This window comes from Microtus oregoni, unplaced genomic scaffold (genome assembly GCF_018167655.1).
Source record: "Microtus oregoni isolate MIOR12 unplaced genomic scaffold, Mior012 000007F_ref0000211, whole genome shotgun sequence".
Lineage (NCBI taxonomy): Eukaryota > Metazoa > Chordata > Mammalia > Rodentia > Cricetidae > Microtus > Microtus oregoni.
The window spans coordinates 54,293,148-54,312,377 of NW_024543066.1; the positions used below are offsets into that span (position 1 = coordinate 54,293,148).

Consider the following 19,230-nt stretch of genomic DNA (forward strand, 5'->3'; position numbering starts at 1 on the left):
ACTTGGTGGTGTTCTCATCTTTGCGCCCCCCGCCCCCGCCGGCCGGACCCAACACACGGGATCTGATAGGCATGCATGTCGTACACATACATGCATGGAGGCAAAACATTCATATGCACAAAGTATAATAAACCTAAAAAGAAAAAATGGTCCCTGTCCAGTCAATCCGTCGGTTCCTTGTGGCCCCCCGACCTGTGCCCCCAGCTCTGGGCCCTGTGAACACTCAGCGCCACCCATCACTTACATTTTTTTCACAAACAGCACAGCCTTGGTCGTAGGAGAGGGGGTGCTGCTTGGGAACCACTCACAAGTAGCACTTACAAGGGGGTTCTTCCGGGCGCAGGAGAGTTTAGGCTCCTCTGGAGGAACTGAAAGAGAGTTCAGCAGGATGAAGGGGGTGCGAGGCTTCCTGGGCACATCTGATACGCACATCACTCCTCCTGCCTGAGGGACACCTCGTTCATCATGGAGCCACAGATAGGGACACACTGGCCAGCAGATGCCCAGCGAGGGAAGAAAGGCACCGTCCCCTTTGGGGCTTCTGCTAAAGCAGTAGTTCTCAAACTGTGGGTCACGACCCCTCTGCCAATCCTCCATCTCCAAAAATACTTACATTACGATTCATAACAGTAACAAAGCTACAGTTATGAAGTAGCAATGGAACAACGTTATGGTTGGGGGTTCGCGCAGCATGAGGAGCTGTGTTAAAGGGTCTCGGCACTAGGAAGATTAGGAGCACTGCTCTGTGTTAAAGGAAGGTTGGGAGCATTGCTCTGTGTTAAAGGAAGGTTGGGAGCACTGCTCTGTGTTAAAGGAAGGTTGGGAGCACTGCTCTGTGTTAAAGGGTCTCGGCACTAGGAAGGTTGGGAGCACGCTCTGTTAAAGGGTCTTGGCATTAGGAAGGTTGGGAGCACTGCTCTGTGTTAAAGGGTCTTGGCATTAGGAAGGTTGGGAGCACTGCTCTGCGTTAAAGGGTCTTGGCATTAGGAAGGTTGGGAGCACTGCTCTGCGTTAAAGGGTCTTGGCATTAGGAAGGTTGGGAGCACTGCTCTGTGTTAAAGGGTCTTGGCATTAGGAAGGTTGGGAGCACTGTTCTGTGTTAAAGGGTCTTGGCATTAGGAAGGTTGGGAGCACTGCTCTGTGTTAAAGGGTCTTGGCATTAGGAAGGTTGGGAGCACTGCTCCAGAGGGTCGAGAAGATGACACAGAACCTTTACCTTTGGCCTCACATAGACTCAGTCAGTCCCTTCAGTTTCCTCACCTGAAGTTATCTGATTTTGACATAACATGAACAGAGACACTGGAAGGATTATATGAGATGCAAGGAAGGACGTGGCTGAGGGTAGGGGCCTGCACAGAGAGCATGGGCCCTACAGTCTTCACTGGAGGCCAGGGAGTCCCTAACCTGATAACCCTCGGGGTGTGCCATCTGAGGCTTTCATGTGTGGCTGGGCAGAATTTTCACCCTCACACTCTTAATCTTGTCAACACTCTACACAAACAAGATGACGTTCACTTTATTTTGCCAGAGGCATCTGAGGGATGCAGCAGGAGGTGAGCCCCGATGCCTGGCTGCGAGTCCAGCACTAATAAATCTGCCAGCCAGCGTCCACCACCAGCCACGTCCTCAAATCACAGGCAGAGCAGTGGCCTCTTTCCCAGAGCAACTAAACTAAAGGACAGCCGGGGGCCTCTCTGGGATGCAGGGGCGTGTTCAAGGACGTCGGAGCTGCCCTGGAGCCAACTCCAAGGTCACTGAGGGCAAAACTCACCATCTACCAGCAAGGACACAGTCCCAACCAGGTGATCATCCAGGAAGCATGAAAAGTTGCCTGTGTCGTTGAGCTGCACTGCCCTCAGAAGCAGTGAGTTCCCCGTGGTAGTCCACCGTCTGTGCTGTGAGCCAGAGTACACCCACTGAATCGTGGCGTTGCCTTCTGCTTCCTTCCCAGGGCAGATCAGGGTGACGGTGGCCCCGGGCAGGCTAATCACCATATCGTTTGCCACCTCTGGAGAAGAAAATACACAGAATGAGCCACAGCAACCTGAAAATGGGACATTGCTAGTGATTTGGAGATGTCAGCCTATATCACATCTGCCTGGCTTCCCAGACCACCCAGTTGTCTGCTAGAGTGTACCTTCTTAAGCCATGACCCACCAAGCAACCCTGCTCCCTTGATTAAAAACCCTTCATGGAGACAGCTGTGGCGCACACCTTTAATCCCAGCACTTTGAGGACAGAGGCAGGTGGATCTCTGTGAGATCGAGGCTGAGGTCTCAAATTGGTCTACATAGCAAGTTCTGAGTCAGTCAGAGCTACTCTTGAAAGAGGAAACCAACAAACAAGAGCATGACCCTGGCCACAGAAGGAAGATCCAGATGCTCCGAAGGGCCTAGGGCGCCTTCCACCTATTCCTGGCCTCTGAGCCTCCTCTCGCTACCAACTGGGAAGGTCCAGAGTGTCGCTCTCTCTGCTGTGCTCTGCCTGGGTCCTAATACTCCCCTTCCTTGTCCCACGCCATCTCCACAGCAGACTATCCTGTGTATGTCAGGTCTCAGCCTCATACCCTTCCCTCAGCGCTCTTCCCTAGTCCTAGCTGGACCTAAGCCCGTATTTGTATTGGCTTCCCCACTCTGTCACCCATCACACAGGTCACACAACAAACGCAAATCTGTCCTTACCTCAAGACTTTACCACAGAGCCAGCAAGATGGCTCAGCAGGTACAGACGCTTGTCATGCAAGCCCAATGACCCGAGGTGGACAAAGATAACCAAGTCCCAAAGTCGTCCTCTGGGCCCATGTGCGCTATGGCTGGCACACACGCACCCCATACACACAATAATATTAGTATTCATGTTTTATTATTAAATAAACATTAAAAATAAGTTGAGCGGTGGTGGTATATGCCTTTAATCCCTGCACTCAAGAGATAGAGGCAGGTACATCTCTGAGTTCAAGGCCAGCGGCCAGCCTGGTCTACAGAGTAAGTTCCAGGGCAGCCAGGACTACACAGAGAAATCCTGTCTCAAAAAAAAATAAAACAAAACACATACAATAAAGAAAAAACTACTCCCTAACTTAAAAAAAAGAAAAAAGACTCCAAGTACCACAAAAACAAGCACCTTATTTTATCTGAGTGTCTAGAATAGTGCCTGGCACACGGTGGTCACCCTCTTGCAAACTGACAAAATGCACAAATGAATTCACCTAGGGAAGAATACCAAGCAGGAACCCAGCATGCACAAACGCAAAAGAAGTCTCAGTGTCGCAGGGTGCACATGGGCCCAGTTTATAGGTGGAAACCAACACAGAGAATTAGTATTGGTGAGGAGAAAAGGGCCAAGGCTTTGGACAGGCTTCGGACTCTCTCTGCTCCAACCAGGAATCTAAACAGCCACTTATCTTATAAACATCTGGGCACAGTTGTTTTTATTCTAGGAACCAAGTTGGGAAGTAAAAACTAACAACACATTTTTCATTCCCTAAAAAAAAGGGGGGGGGGGCTACACACGAGGAAAAAGGAGATTAAAGATTCAAGAAACACTGAGTCAGGCAGGCACCGTGACTCATGTCTGTAACCCCACAATTAGGAGCCTGAGGCAGGGAGAGCACCAAAGGCTAGCCCAGGGAGTCTCAGCCCACTAGTCCTTAGTTCAGATTAAGAACTCAGAGAATCTAACATAAAAATGAGACCAAGTGCCTGGTTAAATTATTGGCACTGGCTGAGGAGACGGAGTCTAGGAAACGTGGCCTTTTCAGGTCAGGCATGTGTGACTCTTCAAACCAAATATCTAACGTCATGTCACCAAGCAGCAGCAACACATCTGGCCAAGTGTAAACCGCCAAACAAAGACGGTCCTGTAGCTCCCGCGCCACTACAGGACTGCCAGGAAGTAAGCTGGAGACTTAAAACCACACACACACACACACACACACACACACACACACGCACACAGACACACACAGACAGGGACACAGGTCATCTTTGACACAAGAACGCTCAGGGGCAGCAGATACAGGGATTTTTCAGCTGCAGGCCCACCAGCCTGCCATAAGGGTTTCCTGCTGAGAGAAAGTCAAGGGGCCAGGGATCTACAGCTCCCAACAGCCGAGGATTCAAAAAAGCCACCCACTGCCAGAGTGCCTGACCTCATGTCCCTCTGTGTATTCCAGACACTGAGGATAAACACAAGAGTCTCTCTTTGACCTCCAAAGATTTCTTCCTTGGAAAGAGGTTTTCTCTGGTGCTTGGCCTGTTCTTTCTCATACAAGAAGACTACAACTGTCAAGCCAGGGCCACCTGACTGTCCCCAGCAGCCAGTGGCCATGTTCAAGTACCCTGCATCAGAGAATCAGGGTTTCTGCCTGGCTACACGGATGTCGTTCATGCCTCCTTTCAACTTTACCACCTGGAAGTTGGTTGGTGGTCACTTTGCTTTTCTCTCTTTACCTCTTGAGTCTTAGACTTTGACTGGAGAGACGACTCAGCGGTCAAGAGTACTGGCTGCTCTTCTGAGGACCCAAGTTCTCCTAGCACCCACATAGGGCAGCTCACAACTGCCTATAGCTTGAGCCTGTTTCAAATGAACCCCCACACACACACACACACGGCATTCTTATAGACATGTATGCATGAAGAAAAATAAATTATTTTAAAGAAATAGGAGGACACCGTTAATCTTCTTCCTTCTCCATCCTCCTCCATCCACCTCCATCCTCCTCCTTTCTCTTCCTTCCTCCTCCTTCCTCCTTCTCTTTCTCCTATTCCTCTACCTTCTTCTTCAATTTTTTTTTTTAAGACAGTGTTTCTCTTTGTGTCCCTGCTGTCCTGGAACTCAGAGATCCGCCTGCCTTCTCCCTTCAGAGTGCTGGAATCAAAGGCATGGCCCACACCACGCAGGTTAACCTTTAATAGAGGCAAAGTGGGTCTCTGTGAGCTCTAGAACAGCCAGGGTTTCAAAGTCTCAGACCTTGTCTCACTAAGATAAAATTTTTAAATTTTTAAATTTTAAAGTTTTAAAAATAGCAGCTTGTCACCTTGGAGCCAGGTGAGTTTGAGGAGGTTCCCTAGACCTCTCTGGCCCACAGTGAGTAAGGAAGCCTTCCCTGTGCCAACCAGCATTCAAGGTTCCAACACCAGGTTGGGAGGCGGGCATGCCTGGGCACCAGAGGGCCTCCACCTGTGGGAAATGCAGCTTCTGAGGCAGGGTTCACACAGTGCCCACAGCGTTACCTGAGTGGTGACACCCAGAGCCGCAGGAGCCCAAGCCCTCTGACAGTGTGAGGGAAAACTTCCCAGAGTCTCCAAGGGCCTTGGTTCTAGCAAACATTCATGCGTACTCTTCAATGACATACCCTTAGCATTTCATATTTACACAGAATACACATGCAAATTAATATGAGCAGTATTCATGAGAGTTATAAAGCATAAAACACCCAGAATGTCCCTCGAAGCTAGCTAGTGTGATGGTCTGTCCTGCCCCTTTAAGAGACAAGGCCCCACCCCCTCCCCACAGGCCTCTTCTTTTGTGACCTGACTTGGTCTCTGAGCTTCCTAAATGGTTTCTATGTGTTCTATGCTGTGCCTTTTTCAGTCCCGTTTCCATGGCATGTGGGTGTAGTTTACCTGCTCTCATCTCAGCGTGGAAGTCCACACTCAGGGCTTTCAGGTTGTTTCCAGCGCTGTGGTGTTTCTTTGTTTTGATTTTTCAAGACAGGGTTTCTCTGTGACTTTGATGCTTGTCCTGGAGCTCATTCTGTAGACCAGGCTGGCCTCGAACCCACAGAGACCTGTCTCTGCCTCCCGACTTCTAGGATTAAAGGCCTATGCCACCACACCACCGCCCCGGCAAGCTGTGGTGTTTGAATGAGAATGGCCCCAAAGGCTCCTTGGAAAGGATCAGAAGGTGTGGCCTTGCTGGAGGAGTTGTGTTACTGAGGGTGGACTGTGAGGGTTCAAAAGCCAATACCGGCCAGGCTCCTCCCTGCCGCCTGCCAATCAGGCTGTGAGCTCTCAGCTACTGCTCCAGCACCACGCTGGTCCTCTTCTCACGAGGACGGTCAAGGGCTCACCCTCTGAAACTGTGACAAGCCCCAATTAAATGTTTTCCTCTTCTAAGTCACCTTAGCCACAGAGTCTTCTCGCAGCAATAGAACAGTGACTACACAAGCAATTTGTCATAGACAGAGTATGGCTGTTACCGCTCTTACAAGTAACCCTCTGAGCTTCCCAAACAAAATCGCTGGGCTTTGTTTTGTCTTGGGTTTGAGACAGGGTCTCCTGCAGCCCAGGCTGGCCTCAAGCAGCTGGGGATGACCTTGATACACGGCTCCACCTTCTGAGGGCTAGGACTATAGGCAAGTACTTCCACGCCTGGCCTGAACGAGGTGACTTTAGCTGGCCCAATGACCCACCAAATTACCATATCAATATTCTCAGCGTTCCATTTTCCATTGGATAAAGCAACTATAAGGATAAAACTTAGCACAGGCATCAAGTTCATGCATTTATTTTCCACATGCAGGAGCTCAGATAGAAATGCCGACAAGAGAGAGCTCCCTGCTGGCTGAGGGCTCCGCTGCAGAGCCTGCAACAGCCCTCTGCTAGCAGAAGAGAAAATAGAATTCACAGGGCAGCCTGGCAGTGCCGGGGCAGAACAGACGCAAAGTCAGGTTCACGAAAGTCCAACAGCCATGGACAGCCATGGCCAGCTCATGCTTTCTTTGGCATTTGCACACGCCACTGTCCCGAACTAGTCACAAGATGTCTTGGTCAACCACAGGCCACACAGAGTAAGACTCTGTAAGATAATTAGAGTGTTTCATGGCCAGGGATGTAGCCATCATGAGGTCACACCACACATGATACGTACATGTTCGCAGCTCTGTTGGTGTGCCCCAGCTGCTGAGTCAGATAAAGGTGGCTGGGGATCGGGTCTGGCTGAGTGAAGGCTATGGTGTGTTTACCCCCATCTCCTTTCCAAGTTTTAGCCAGGCACAGTGCTCTGTTGCTATAGAGACTCTTATAAAAGAGAGCATCTAACTGGGGGCTTGCTTACAGTTTCAGAGTTAATCCATTACCATCATACCAGCAGGTCCTGGAGCAGCAGCTGAGAGCTTCCTATACTGACCTGGAGGGGAGGCGGGGGGCCGCACCTGGTGTGGACTTTTGAAACCTCAAAACCTACCCCTGCTGACACAGCTTCTCCAACAAAGCAACACCTCCTCCAAGGCCACACCTTAGGAATATGTGTGTGACCTAACCCTTCCCCAGCAGTGCCATTACTGAAGACGGAGTGTGCAAGCACACCAGCCGATGGGGTCATTCTCATTCAAGCCCCAAAGCATCTGTAATCCAAGCACTTCTGAGGTGGAGGCAGGGGGACCAGGAGTTCTAGACCCTGCTCACCTATGGATTCAGCCAAAGGCCATCCTGGGTTATCAGAGACTGACTCTGTAAGACAGAAACTGCAGGCCAGCAAAGGGCTCAAGTGGGTAGAAACGCTTGCACAAAGTCCTGACAACCTGAGCTTTATCCCTGGATCCAAGTTGGCAGGACGGGACTGACTTCTCAAGATTGGTCCTCTAGTGTCTACATGTGTATGTATCTGTGTGCATAAAACACACAATTTAAAAAAATAGAGCTGGGGAAATGCCTCCATCTGTATGTTTACCAACAAGCAGGAGGCCTTGAGTTTGATACCCAGCACCCATGTGACAGCTGGGCATGGCAGCAAGAGTCTGTAACCCAGTGCTAAGAAGGCAGAAGTATGAGAACCCCTAGTTAGTCAACCTTGCTGAATTGGCAAGCTCCAGATTCAGTGAGACAAGCTGTCTCAAAAAACAAGGCGGCGAGAGCCAACCACCTGCCTCAGCTGGGGAAGGCCCTCACTGACAAGCCTGAGAGCCTGGTTTGACCCCTGGAATCCATGTGGTGGAAGGAGAGCCAACTCCTGAAGGCTGTTCTCTCGCCTCCATGTTCATGCCACGGGATATGTGCACCCCACACTAAATAAAAACAGACATGATTTTGTTGTTGTTTTATATTCTGAGACACGGTTTCTCTGTGTAGCTTTGGCTGTCCTGGAACTTAGTCTGTAGATGAGGTTGGCCTTGAACTCAGAGATCTGCCAGCCTCTGCCTCCCAAGCTCTGGGATTAAAGGTGTGCACCATCACTGCCCAGCATTAGATGTAGTTTTTCTAATGAAAAATAAATTAATAAGGTGAAAAGTAACTAAAGAAAACATCCTTTGCCACCCTCTGGCCTCCACATGCGTGTGCGCACATACTATTTTAAATAAGATAAAATTCTACTATAAAACAATGTCATGTTATGCTTGCAGGAGACATATCTGCTTACCGCATCTCTTGATACTATCAAGAGACTACATCAAGAGATCGGCACATAATTTCTAGGATTGTGCAACTCTGTCTGCTCATCAACAAAACTGTCAGACATTTCAGGACATGTCCCCATTATCAAGTGCTCATAACCGCATACACGGGTTCATAACTACATATACACGGCACATGTAGGCCATGTCTACAAGACTGTAAGCTCCAGCGAACACAATGGGTGCCTGTGAGATGCCTGTCTGTGATAGGACTCTCACAGGCAGGGTCTCCCCACCGCACTCCCAGGAGGACCAGCGGTGGACGACAAAGTGGCCCACCTTCTTGAGGTGCAGCAGGCAGATCCTGGGGACCAGTCAGGAGCAGCAGCAGCAGAATGGGTGTGGGGGAAGGGAGCTCTCCTGTTTCTGTCCTTGTCAGTTCCAGGAAAAACGTTGCTCTGGCCTCTTCCCTATCCCTTTTCCTTCCAACAGAAACCTTTGCCTGCTGGGTGAGCAGCTCGCTTACCGCGCTTGCAGACAATGGCTAATATATTTAGGCAACTTGGAGAAACACCAACCCCTTCCCCAGAACCTTTATTTTCTCCTCCAGAAAAGCAGGGCAGATGTAAGGAGCAACATAATGGCCACTTCCTCTGCCAAGAAACCTGACTAATGGTCTCCTGCGTCTTTAAGCCCAGCCACTGGGTTTTCCTTTTTTTTAAAAAAAAAAAAAATCAGGAACAATTCATTATAAAACACCCATCTGTAAGTGGTGCCAGCCAACCCTGCTTCAAAACATATTTCTTCTGGGACCATGAAAAAGGCTGTGTGAACTGTGATCTCAGAAGCATGTCATACCTGACGATCAAAAGACGCTCTTACTGAGGAGGCCGGGACAAAAGAGCCTAGCGCCAGTCTAAGGGGTAGCCTGACCTCCCCACGCCACCACTGCCCTGCCTCCTGACCCAGCCAGAGCCCAGGTCATGGCCAGTGTTGCAGTATCCTCGGTGGTGGCTTTTTGAAGGGGAGGAAGTGATGGTCTTGGAAGCATCCTCCCTGGACCTCTATCTACCCAGCCAGAGGATGGACTACCAGTGAGGTCTCCCCTTTCCCTTTATCTTCCAGTCAGCGTTGCTTACGCTCATCACTAAACCTCTAAAACTGGCCTTGAATCCCTGGCTAAAGAAATCCATCTGCTCCAGCGGAAGCTGGGACAATAGGCATAACCTGACTTTTCCAGGTTTTAAAGTTCTACCAGTGTCTTGTCTTACCCTTTTATATTTTTTTTCTTTAAACAAAGACACATCACTGGGTGGTGTTGGTGCACACCTTTAATCCCAGCATTCAAGAAGCAGAGGCTGGCGGATCTCTGTGAGTTTGTGGTCAGCCTGGTCTACAAGAGCTAGAATTAGACAGGCTCCAAAGCTACAGAGAAACCCTGTCTCGAAAGACCAAAAAAAAAATAAATTAAAAAAAAAATAAAAAGAAGAAGAAGAGAAGAAAAGAAAGAAAGAGAAAGAAAGAAAGAAAGAAAGAAAAGAAAGGAAAAAAGGAAAGAAAAGAACCAAAGGAACATTAAACTAATCTGGGTTATTAGGTGTAGAGAGGTGCGGCATGTGTGGAGTGCCGGTGACAGAGTGGATTCAAACACTTTCAGACTGGAGTGTCCACCCCACCTTTGTATGTAGTAGCTCTTTTCAGACTGCACCCCAAGCCCACTCTTCCTAGCAAGTTTGACTCCCCAGGGGAAAAAGTCCCCATTTTCCCTATTTGAGCATCTCATCCTAGGAAGGTGACCAGGCCTCTGCCTGAGTAGGCCTCACCGGAGGAGGCACAGCAGGCAATCAGGTGGGTAGGTACCTGGGGAACACCCTTCCTGTGAGATTGCCCCAGTGACCATAGGCTCCCTCCCAAACCCAGAAGGCAGTGCAGGGTGTGGTTGCTGCTACACAGACTGAAATTCTGCAAAGAGCACACAACATCTGCCCTTAAGCAATTGCTCAGCCTGGGAGAGTCACGCAGCAAGCTTGTGCCTGTCTCCTCCTGAAGAATTCAAAACTTCTGTGCAGCACAACACGTAAGGCCACAGGTTCCCTGAGGAGAGAGAACCGGCAGCTACCGAACACCTGCTCTGAGTCGCGCCATCCCCACCTCTTCCATACACTGTCTTGTTTAACCTCCAGTTTCCTTAAAACGACCTATAATCCGGCTACCCTGAAATAAAATGTTCCTGATGCTGAGACCGTTTGTTCTAAGGAGCAAAGAGAAACTTGAGAAATCGCCGAGAGTTTGATAAGCAGACGCCAGAGAATCAGCCCACAGAAAGGGACAGTACATCTAAGCAGTGTGAGTCCTGGGGGAGGCTGGGGTCTGAAACTTCCTTACACAGCAAGGAAGCAAGGGAGCCTCACAGGGAACGGGGCGTGGGGTGTGTGAGTAGCCTCCAAGAGGCTCAGCACTGGCCCTGCTGACAAGGACGCCCCGGCTAAGATACAAAACGTTCGAGCTCGGTGCCATCCTGCCTCGCACGCCAGCCGCCACATTTTTCTTTTCCTGTTTCTTCAATAACCTTGAGAAGGAACCAGCTCCTCACACCCAATTCCTAGAGCACCACGAGCACCACAGGCAGGAGGAAGGAGGAGCAGCCGAGGAGTGGTCGTCCTGGGCTTGCCAAGGTGAGACACACGCAGAAAGGAACCCTTCATCCCAGGCTCTTGACACTTGACAAGACATTGCAGGGAGGACAGAAAGACAGAAGTTGGGAGTAAAATCAGGAAAGAAGGCAGAATGTCCCTGCCAATCTCCCAGAGTGTGGCCTTGCCCATCAGGGGCACTTGGTGTCTGACCTAGCCATAAGCTTAGCTGCTGGCTGGCTGGTTGGGGTTAGGCTTCCATAGTGCCTTGCCTGGCCTTGTCCATTTTTGAAATGGGTTCTTGTTATGTGTCTCTGATTGAACTCATAAAGACTAAGCTGCTGTCCCCAAAGTGATAGTCATCCTCCTGCCTCAGACTTCAAGGGGTTAAAGTTATAAGCATGTAGTACTCATGAGTTACAGGGAGTGTGGGTACTCCTAGCAGGACCCACTTGCCTTTTTTGAGCAAAATGAGTTCAGACTGTGGTCAGGAGGCCTCCGAGAGTTCTTCTCCTGAAGTCTGGTACCCCATTCCTTCCCAGAGGGCAGGAAGCAGCTCTGTTTCCCATGGGCAATGCCCAACTTGAAACATACGCTTCATCTGTGGATGGTTATCAGGTGACCACTGGGTCGGGGGACAGTTGATGGTCAGGTCATCACGCCAGGGGCCTCAGAATGATACTTTTCCCTCCCTGGACAGCTCTAGAGCAGGGAAATTTCCTCCGGAACCAGACCTGTGTGGCCTCCATCAGCCTACCCTCTGGGGCACTAGCCCCACCACCACCCACACACCCCAGCTCTGGAAAGTGGTTCCAGAAAGCCGAGCTCTGCTGGTGCTCTTGCCCCGCTCCTCGCTGGTGTAAACTTGCAAATGTCAAGCCAGAGAGAAGTATGCACACGATGACATATTTCTCAATTTCTCCCGAAGCTACAGCTGCTCTTGCCAGTAAAAACAAGTTCAGCTTCCTGACCCTGTTTATGTAAGCAGTAAACTGACTGCTGGCCTGTCACGAAGGACAAGGGCTTACCATGTGCCTGCTAATCCCATCCCACTGTCCCACCTCAGCCCAGGGTGGCCTCCAGCCTCTTGGGTGTAGGGTCCAATACTGAAAGTTCTCTTGAGGCACTAAAGCATTTGATCTGCAGGGCATGGGCGCACACTGGACAGTGTGAGAGTGGGAGACTTCGGAGCCCTCGGTTGTAAAAGGGACACCTTCATGAAAGCCCTCCCCTCAGGGCTCAGGGAGCCAGCCGTGCAGAAAGGAAGTGAAGAGAGGGGAAGAGCCGGAGGGGACAGATAACTCCAAGGAAACAGAGCAGTCTGGACACAGCGGACTGAGGCACTGCTGAACTCACGGAGACTGTGGCAGCAGGCACAGGGCCAGCATAGGGCCAAGCCTGATAGGTCCCAGTGCTGGGAGGAGAAAGTGGACCGGGCTCCTCCTCTAACCAACAGCTAGCTGCAATCGGTACCCTCTTGCAAAGGAAAAACTAGTCTTTTCCAGTGGAGTCTCGTTGGGATATTAACCACACCTCAGGACAGGTCCACGCTCAGCAATAGATAACACAAGATGAACTCTTTGTCTTACCTAGTTAGCTCTGCTTGAGGTTTTTGGCTTTGTTTTGTTTGTCTTATTGGTTTCATGCTTGCATATTTGGCTTCTGATTTTGTGTTTTTGAGATTTTGAGTGTGCATTGTTTTTGTTTTGTTTTGTTGGTTATTTTTTGTTTGTTTGTTTGTTTGTTTGGGCTTTCTTAGTTTTTGTTTGTGTGTGTTTGTTTGTTTGTGACAGGGTTCTCTGTGTAGCCCTGGCTGTCCTGGAACTCACTCTGTAGACCAGGCTGGCCTAGAACTTGGAGAGATCCTTCTGCCTCTTCCTCCCCAGTGCTGGGATTAAAGGCCACCACCACCTGGCAGGTGATTTGCTTTTTAAGGAGGGAGGAGAAAAAAGGGAGTTAGGTGGGTAGGAGGATCTGAAAGTAGCCGGGAAAGAGGAAAAGCATGATCAGATATATTGTATGAAAACATTTTTTTTTTGCGGGGCGATGGTGGCGCACGCCTTTAATCCCAGCACTCGGGAGGAAGAGGCAGGCAGATCTCTGTGAGTTCAAGACCAGCCTGGTCTACAGAGCTAGTTCCAGGACAGGCTCCAAAGCCACAGAGAAACCCTGTCTCGAAAAAAAAAAAAAAGAAAACATTTTTTTTTCAAATCAAAACAAAAAAAGGAAAAGGATCAGAGCAACAGAAAAAAAAGTAAAAGGGAGGTAGGTGTGGAGGAGTTGGTAGGTGACAGGGGTGCCAGCAGGCCATGGCCACTCACGTTCAAGCAGAAGCAAATGCAAACTTAGGTCTCAAGGGGTTAGGCATCCCCCCCCCCCCAGCAGTGTTCCCATCTGTCCTTGCATTTTCCACACTAGGGCTAGAACCCATCACCCATCTTCTGGCATGATGACGTTTAAGCCATCTTTATGGAATGCTCATTGCATACTGGGTGTTTCTCCGAGCTCTCAGAAGGCCTGTAGGGCAAGCGGGTGCCATCCATACCATCCCCATCCCTGGTCACACTGTTAGGCAGCGAGGATCAGAGAAGGTAAGGAACCAAGCAAGGAATAGTACAGCATACAAACCCAACACTCAGGAGGCCCAGGGAGGAGAATTACGAGTTTAAGTCCAGCCTGGGAGACATAGTGAGGACCTGTCTCAAAAAATGAAATAGGATTGTTAAGGAATTGGCCCCAAATCATCCCACAGCTAGTGAGTGGGGCATGCACACTAGGCATGGGGGGACAGTCATCCTCCCACCATACCCCAGGGGCTTCTCTCTGACCCCGACACACACACGCGCGCACACACACACACACACACACACACACACACACACACACACCTAATCTCCCCTCCCCTGTCAGCTCTTCTCACACCTTCCCAGCTTCAGCATCTGTGCAGGCCTGAGTTCTAATGGGGGAGGGGGGCTTTTGTGAACCACACAGAGCAGACCCCGGGAGTGGGGCTCAGGCTCTCTCTCCCTGCCCTGCACTAACAGCAACTGTACGATGCCCCCCCCTTTCTACCTCTGGATCTTCTGCTCGACCTAGTTGCCCCACACCTGTGTCTCCTGATTTCTCCAAGACACACATGCCAAGACACACATGCCAAGACACACATGCCAAGACACACATGCCAAGAGAGGCTTTTATGGCCCACAGATCACAGCCAGGCAATACTTCCAGGCTCTGTGTCATAGTTCATACCCCTGATCTGAGTCAGCTCCCAGATGTTTCTCAAATGAATGGCTCCTGGCAGGATACCAGCCCTGCTGCCCACTAATGGGCTGTACTCCTTGTACCTGCTTGTATTTGCCTTGTATTTGGCAGAGTCAGTATTTACCTTGGCTGGCTAGGCCTTCCTCCCATCTACCCAGTGGACCATACCCCCATGGGAGGGAGGCCTGTGAAAGAAACTCCTCTGGTCCCACCGAAAAGTAACTCTGGGTGGGTTCTGACTCAAGAGACCCACGGTGTGACCAGCTCCAAAACAGAAAAACACTGGGTCCTCCCAGGCTTCATCAGAGAAAATCACAAGGCCCCAGGCCAGGAAGGTCTGGGCAGGCTATCTCTCCAAGACTATGAACTAATGAGAGGGAAGATCTGAGGAGAGCGGTCGCCACCACATCCCCACCTGAGGCGTATTAAGGGATGCAGAGCTCAGAGGCCAGAAGAGGCCCTGGCACTACTTCCCCCTCACAGGGCCTCTGGGGACTTTGTCTAGAGAGCCGCTGTGGGGAGGAGCTGCATCAGGAAGCAGATGCGGGGACAGGCACCGCTCAGAGCCTAAGGAGGCCTGCTGCTCGCTCCACAGTCAGACCCAGAAGTCTAAGTCCTGGGCTTGCAGCTCTCGGTCCACGTCCACCCCATAGCTCTCGGCTTTCACAGGTTCCCCGGCCTCAGTCCCTGTCAGCCACACAGCTGTCAGCCTTCCCAGCAGTACAACATTAAAGGGCTCTTCCCATTCTGACAGTCTGGTCTTAGGGCCTGACCAGGACCCTGACCCGTAGTCAGGATTTCAGATTTCTGGAGGGTGGGAAGAAAGTGGTAAGAAGGAACCTTATGTACCTCCCTAAGGCCATCCCAAGGTAAATCCACCAACCCCACCCTCCCCAGCCCCCACACCCACCCCTTTTGGAAAGAGGAAGCCAGCTCTAGAGATAGGAGTGCCCTTAAAGGGGAAGTCTAGGCTCAGGCTGCAGTTTCTACTGAAGGGCTTCATCTCCCACCAGCTCCAGAAAGCTCCCTCAGGGCCGCAGGCTCCCCTCACCTCCAGGGCCCCTCAGACCCCACAGAGCAGTCCTGTAAGCTGACAATAACACTCAGTCCAGCTCAGAAAATACACAGTATGGGACTGTCAAAAAACAAAACCCTTGTGACATCCAGGATGGAGTTACACAGTGGCTGTGGATTTCTGTCCAGTGAGTGGCCCTGAAAAACCCTGGGCCCAAGGTTAGGAAGGATGATAGTCAAGCAGCCTTAGAAGGTGGTGATGGAGGGCTGGAGAGATGGTTCAGAGGTTAAGGGCACTGGGAGCACTGGCTGCCCTTCCAGAGGTCCTGAGTTCAATTCCCAGTAACCATATGGTGGCTCACAACCATCCTTAATAGGACTTGATGCCCTCTTTTGGCCTGCAGGCAAAGCACTCATATACATAAACTAAAAATAAAACTTTTAAAAAAGAAGGTGGTGGTGGCTAAGGTCGACACTGACCACCTCACCATGTTGTGGGATATTTTACCATACTGTGTGAAGATGTGTTGCTCTTTTACCTTGCCTGCCTAAGGCACTTGCTTTAATAAAGTGCTGAGCAGCCAATAGCTAGGCAGTAGATAATAGGCAGGACGTCTGGTCAGAGACAGGAACTCGGGGATGAAAAGAGGTGGATTCACCAGTGAGACACATGGAAAGTCAGAAGCACATGATGGCGAAGAGGTAATGAGCCACGTGGCAGAACGCAAATTAAGAGAGACAGGTTAATTTAAGTTATACATTAACTTGGTTGGGGATGAGCCTAAGCTAAGGCCGAGCTTTTACAATTTATAAGAAGTTTCCGTGTCATTATTTGAGAGTTGGAGGTCCCAAGAGAAAGCCCAACAAGAGCCCCTTCCCTCAGTGGCCCTCCCTTCTACGGAGCCTCTGCAGGCCCAGCTGTGCTCCATCCACAGTCTCCAAACACGGGAGTTAGCAGTGTTTCCGAGCACGGTGGCTCCACTGATCTGAAGGTGGAGCCTCCTGCCCAGCTCCCTTGGTCTGCTGTTTCCCCAAGATGCTACAAGGACAGAGGGAGCCACAGCTCCATCTCCAGAGTCCCCTCCGATCCGACCCCATTGCAAGATGGATATACACCGGGCATTTCCCTTTCTTGCTGTCATTTCATAAAAAGAAAAGAAGGAAACAAAAGGTCACCAGGTTGTAGGTCTTCAATAAAGAACAATATTCGCCGGGCGGTGGTGGCGCACGCCTTTAATCCCAGCACTCGGGAGGCAGAGACAGGTGGATCTCTGTGAGTTCGAGACCAGCCTGGTCTACAAGAGCTAGTTACAGGACAGGCTCCAAAACCACAGAGAAACCCTGTCTCGAAAAACCAAAAAAAAAAAAAAATAAAAATAAAGAACAATATTGGGGGCACAAGAAAAAGCCTTGGGGTCAGGAAGATGGCTCAATCAGTAAAGTGTCTGCATAAGGACATGAGTTTGGATCCCCAGAAGTGACATAAAAAAGCCAGCAACCCCAGCACTGGGTGGGGGATACCTGCAGCTCATGGGCCCAGTTCAGCCCAGCAGAACTGAGTTTTGGTTCAGTGAGCCACCACCTCAAAAAAGGTGCAAAATCAGCCAGGCATGGTAGTGTAGCACTCCGGAGGCAGAGGCAGGCGGATCTCTGAGTTCCAGGTTAGCCTGGTCTACAAAGCTGTTTCCAGGACAGCCAGGGCTATACAGAGAAATTCTATCTCAAAAAACTGAAATAATAATAATAATAATAAAATAATAATAATAATAAATGCGTAAAATCATTGAGGAAAGACACATACCAGTCCATCTTTTACATGCACAACTGTACACATTTCTGCATACATATGTGCACATGCCTACAGTAACATATACCACACAACACACAGACTTAAACAACAACAAAGGATCGCATTTATAACAGCAGCACTTAGGAGGCCAAAGCAGCATGGATTACAGTGTGAGATCCTGTCCTTAAAAAAACGCACAAAACGGCTCCTCCCCCACCCTCAGGTGCTTCGCAGCTGCCTTTGGTTCCGCATGGTTCTGTGAGTACATCTGTGAGGATCCAAGAACAGCTGGATTTCTGCTCTTCCAGAATCCTAACTCACCGCCACCACACAGCTGCAGACAGGTTCCCAAGTCCCCACCACACCCTATGTCCCTCACCCTAAGCGTGAGTTTGTTTATGTGCACACACCCACTCCCCGTCACCAGAAAGGAAGCCTTCGGGACAGTGGGACACCTGCTGTTGGTGGAATCGAGGTGTCCGGCTCTGCGGCCCCAACTCAGCCTCTTTATAAGTCCCAGTGGGGCTTCGAAAGCAAGAACATTGCGTTACAGAACAGTAATGCTCCTTGAGCTCCAAGGTTTATACTAATAAAAAGGCGGACTGTGGTGGCACTCTTTCCCTAAAGCCAGCAAAGGTACAAGGATAACCTGATCTGTCTACAAAGTAAGTTCTTTGTCTGTTTAGACATCGTGGATTTCATGGTTGGCCTTGCTATGCAGCTAAAGATGACTTTAAACTCCTGATCCTCTGTCCCCATCTCCTGAGTGCTGAGATTATAATCACGTGCTCCTGCACTTGGCTCTACGGTGTGTGACCAGCTAGGGCTACAGAATGAAACCCTGTGGAGGTGGAGAGGACACACAGGACTTTTCTAAAAGGTAGTTAAGTGGGCAAGTTGATTACAAAGTTCACATGGAAAAGTAAACAAGTTCAGATGGCCAGGAAATTTGAAAAAGAAAGAAGTGGGATTGAGAGTAGTCCTGCCCAATCTATAGTGGCATAACAATTAAAATAGTGTCACGTGACTGGAGGCCTAAACTATAAACACAGAACTCAATGCTGAGGCTGTAGCTCAACAGCAGATCACTTGTCCAGCACGCTCAAAATGCCCAAATCTGCGGGTTCAACACCAGCACGGGGTGGTTACTGTGTACCTACTGAAAGGCTCACTTAAAAGTGGTTAAGGGGTCTCAAGTTCCAGGCCAGCCCATGCTTCACCACAGCTTGTCTTTTTTTTTTTTTAAAGACTTTCTGTTTTATTTATTTGTTTATTTATTATGTATACAATATTCTGTCTGTGTGTATGTCTGCAGGCTAGAAGAGGGCACCATACCTCATTACAGATGGTTGCGAGCCACCATGTGGTTGCTGGGAATTGAACTCAGGACCTTTGGAAGAGCAGGCAATGCTCTTAACCGCTGAGCCATTTCTCCAGCCCACGACAGCTTGTCTTAAAGGAGAAAAAAGGAAGAGAGGGAGGCAGGGAGGGAGGGATCAAAAGAGAAGAACTGTATCTCATAGAGAGAGCACTTGCCTAGTGTTTGTAAAGCTTAATCCCCAGTACGGCAATTAACTAACTCAAACCAGTGGAGGAAAAGCAGCATAGTCAATAAACAATAAAGGCTTATCAGTGACAACTGGAAAAACGGCAAACCTCACACGTCATTCCTTGATTAATTCAAAATTAATCAAACATTATTTTCAATGCATTTTCTTTCTTTCTTTCTTTCTTTTTTTTTTTTTTTTTTTTTTGAGACAGGGTTTCTCTGTAGCTTTGGAGCCTGTCCTGGAACTAGCTCTTGTAGACCAGGCTGGGCTCGAACTCACAGAGATCTGCAGAGATCCGCCTGCCTCTGCCTCCCGTGTGCTGGGATTAAAGGCGTGTGCCACTACCGCCCAGCTCAACTTTTTTAATTTTTAAACTCATAAAAGTAAAAGAAAAAGAATGACCTTTCAAGATGATATTGACACAAAGACCTCACTAAATACGATACAAAACTCAGAGACCATATAAATTCAGCTACAGCTTAAAAAAAAAAAATCTCTTGATGAAAATATTCCTGTAATCTCAGTACTCAGGAGGTTGAGATAGGAGGCTTGGGAATTTGAAGCCAGCCTGGGCTACACAGGAAGACCTTGTCTCAAAAACAAAATAAAACAAAGCAAAACAAACATGTATGAAAAAAAACCAAT

At 49.5% G+C, this 19,230-nt stretch overlaps 1 protein-coding gene across 1 annotated transcript in view; it reads right to left on the reverse strand.

Moving 5' to 3' along the window:
- Il6r (interleukin 6 receptor) overlaps nucleotides 1-19,230 on the reverse strand; it is a 47,523-nt gene that overhangs the window by 18,668 nt on the left and 9,625 nt on the right. The window contains exons 2-3 of the mRNA XM_041656480.1: nucleotides 1,772-2,008; nucleotides 245-368 (exon numbers count right to left, since the gene is read on the reverse strand). Coding sequence (XP_041512414.1) covers nucleotides 245-368; nucleotides 1,772-2,008 — 361 coding nt within the window. The remainder of the gene's footprint in view (nucleotides 1-244; nucleotides 369-1,771; nucleotides 2,009-19,230) is intronic.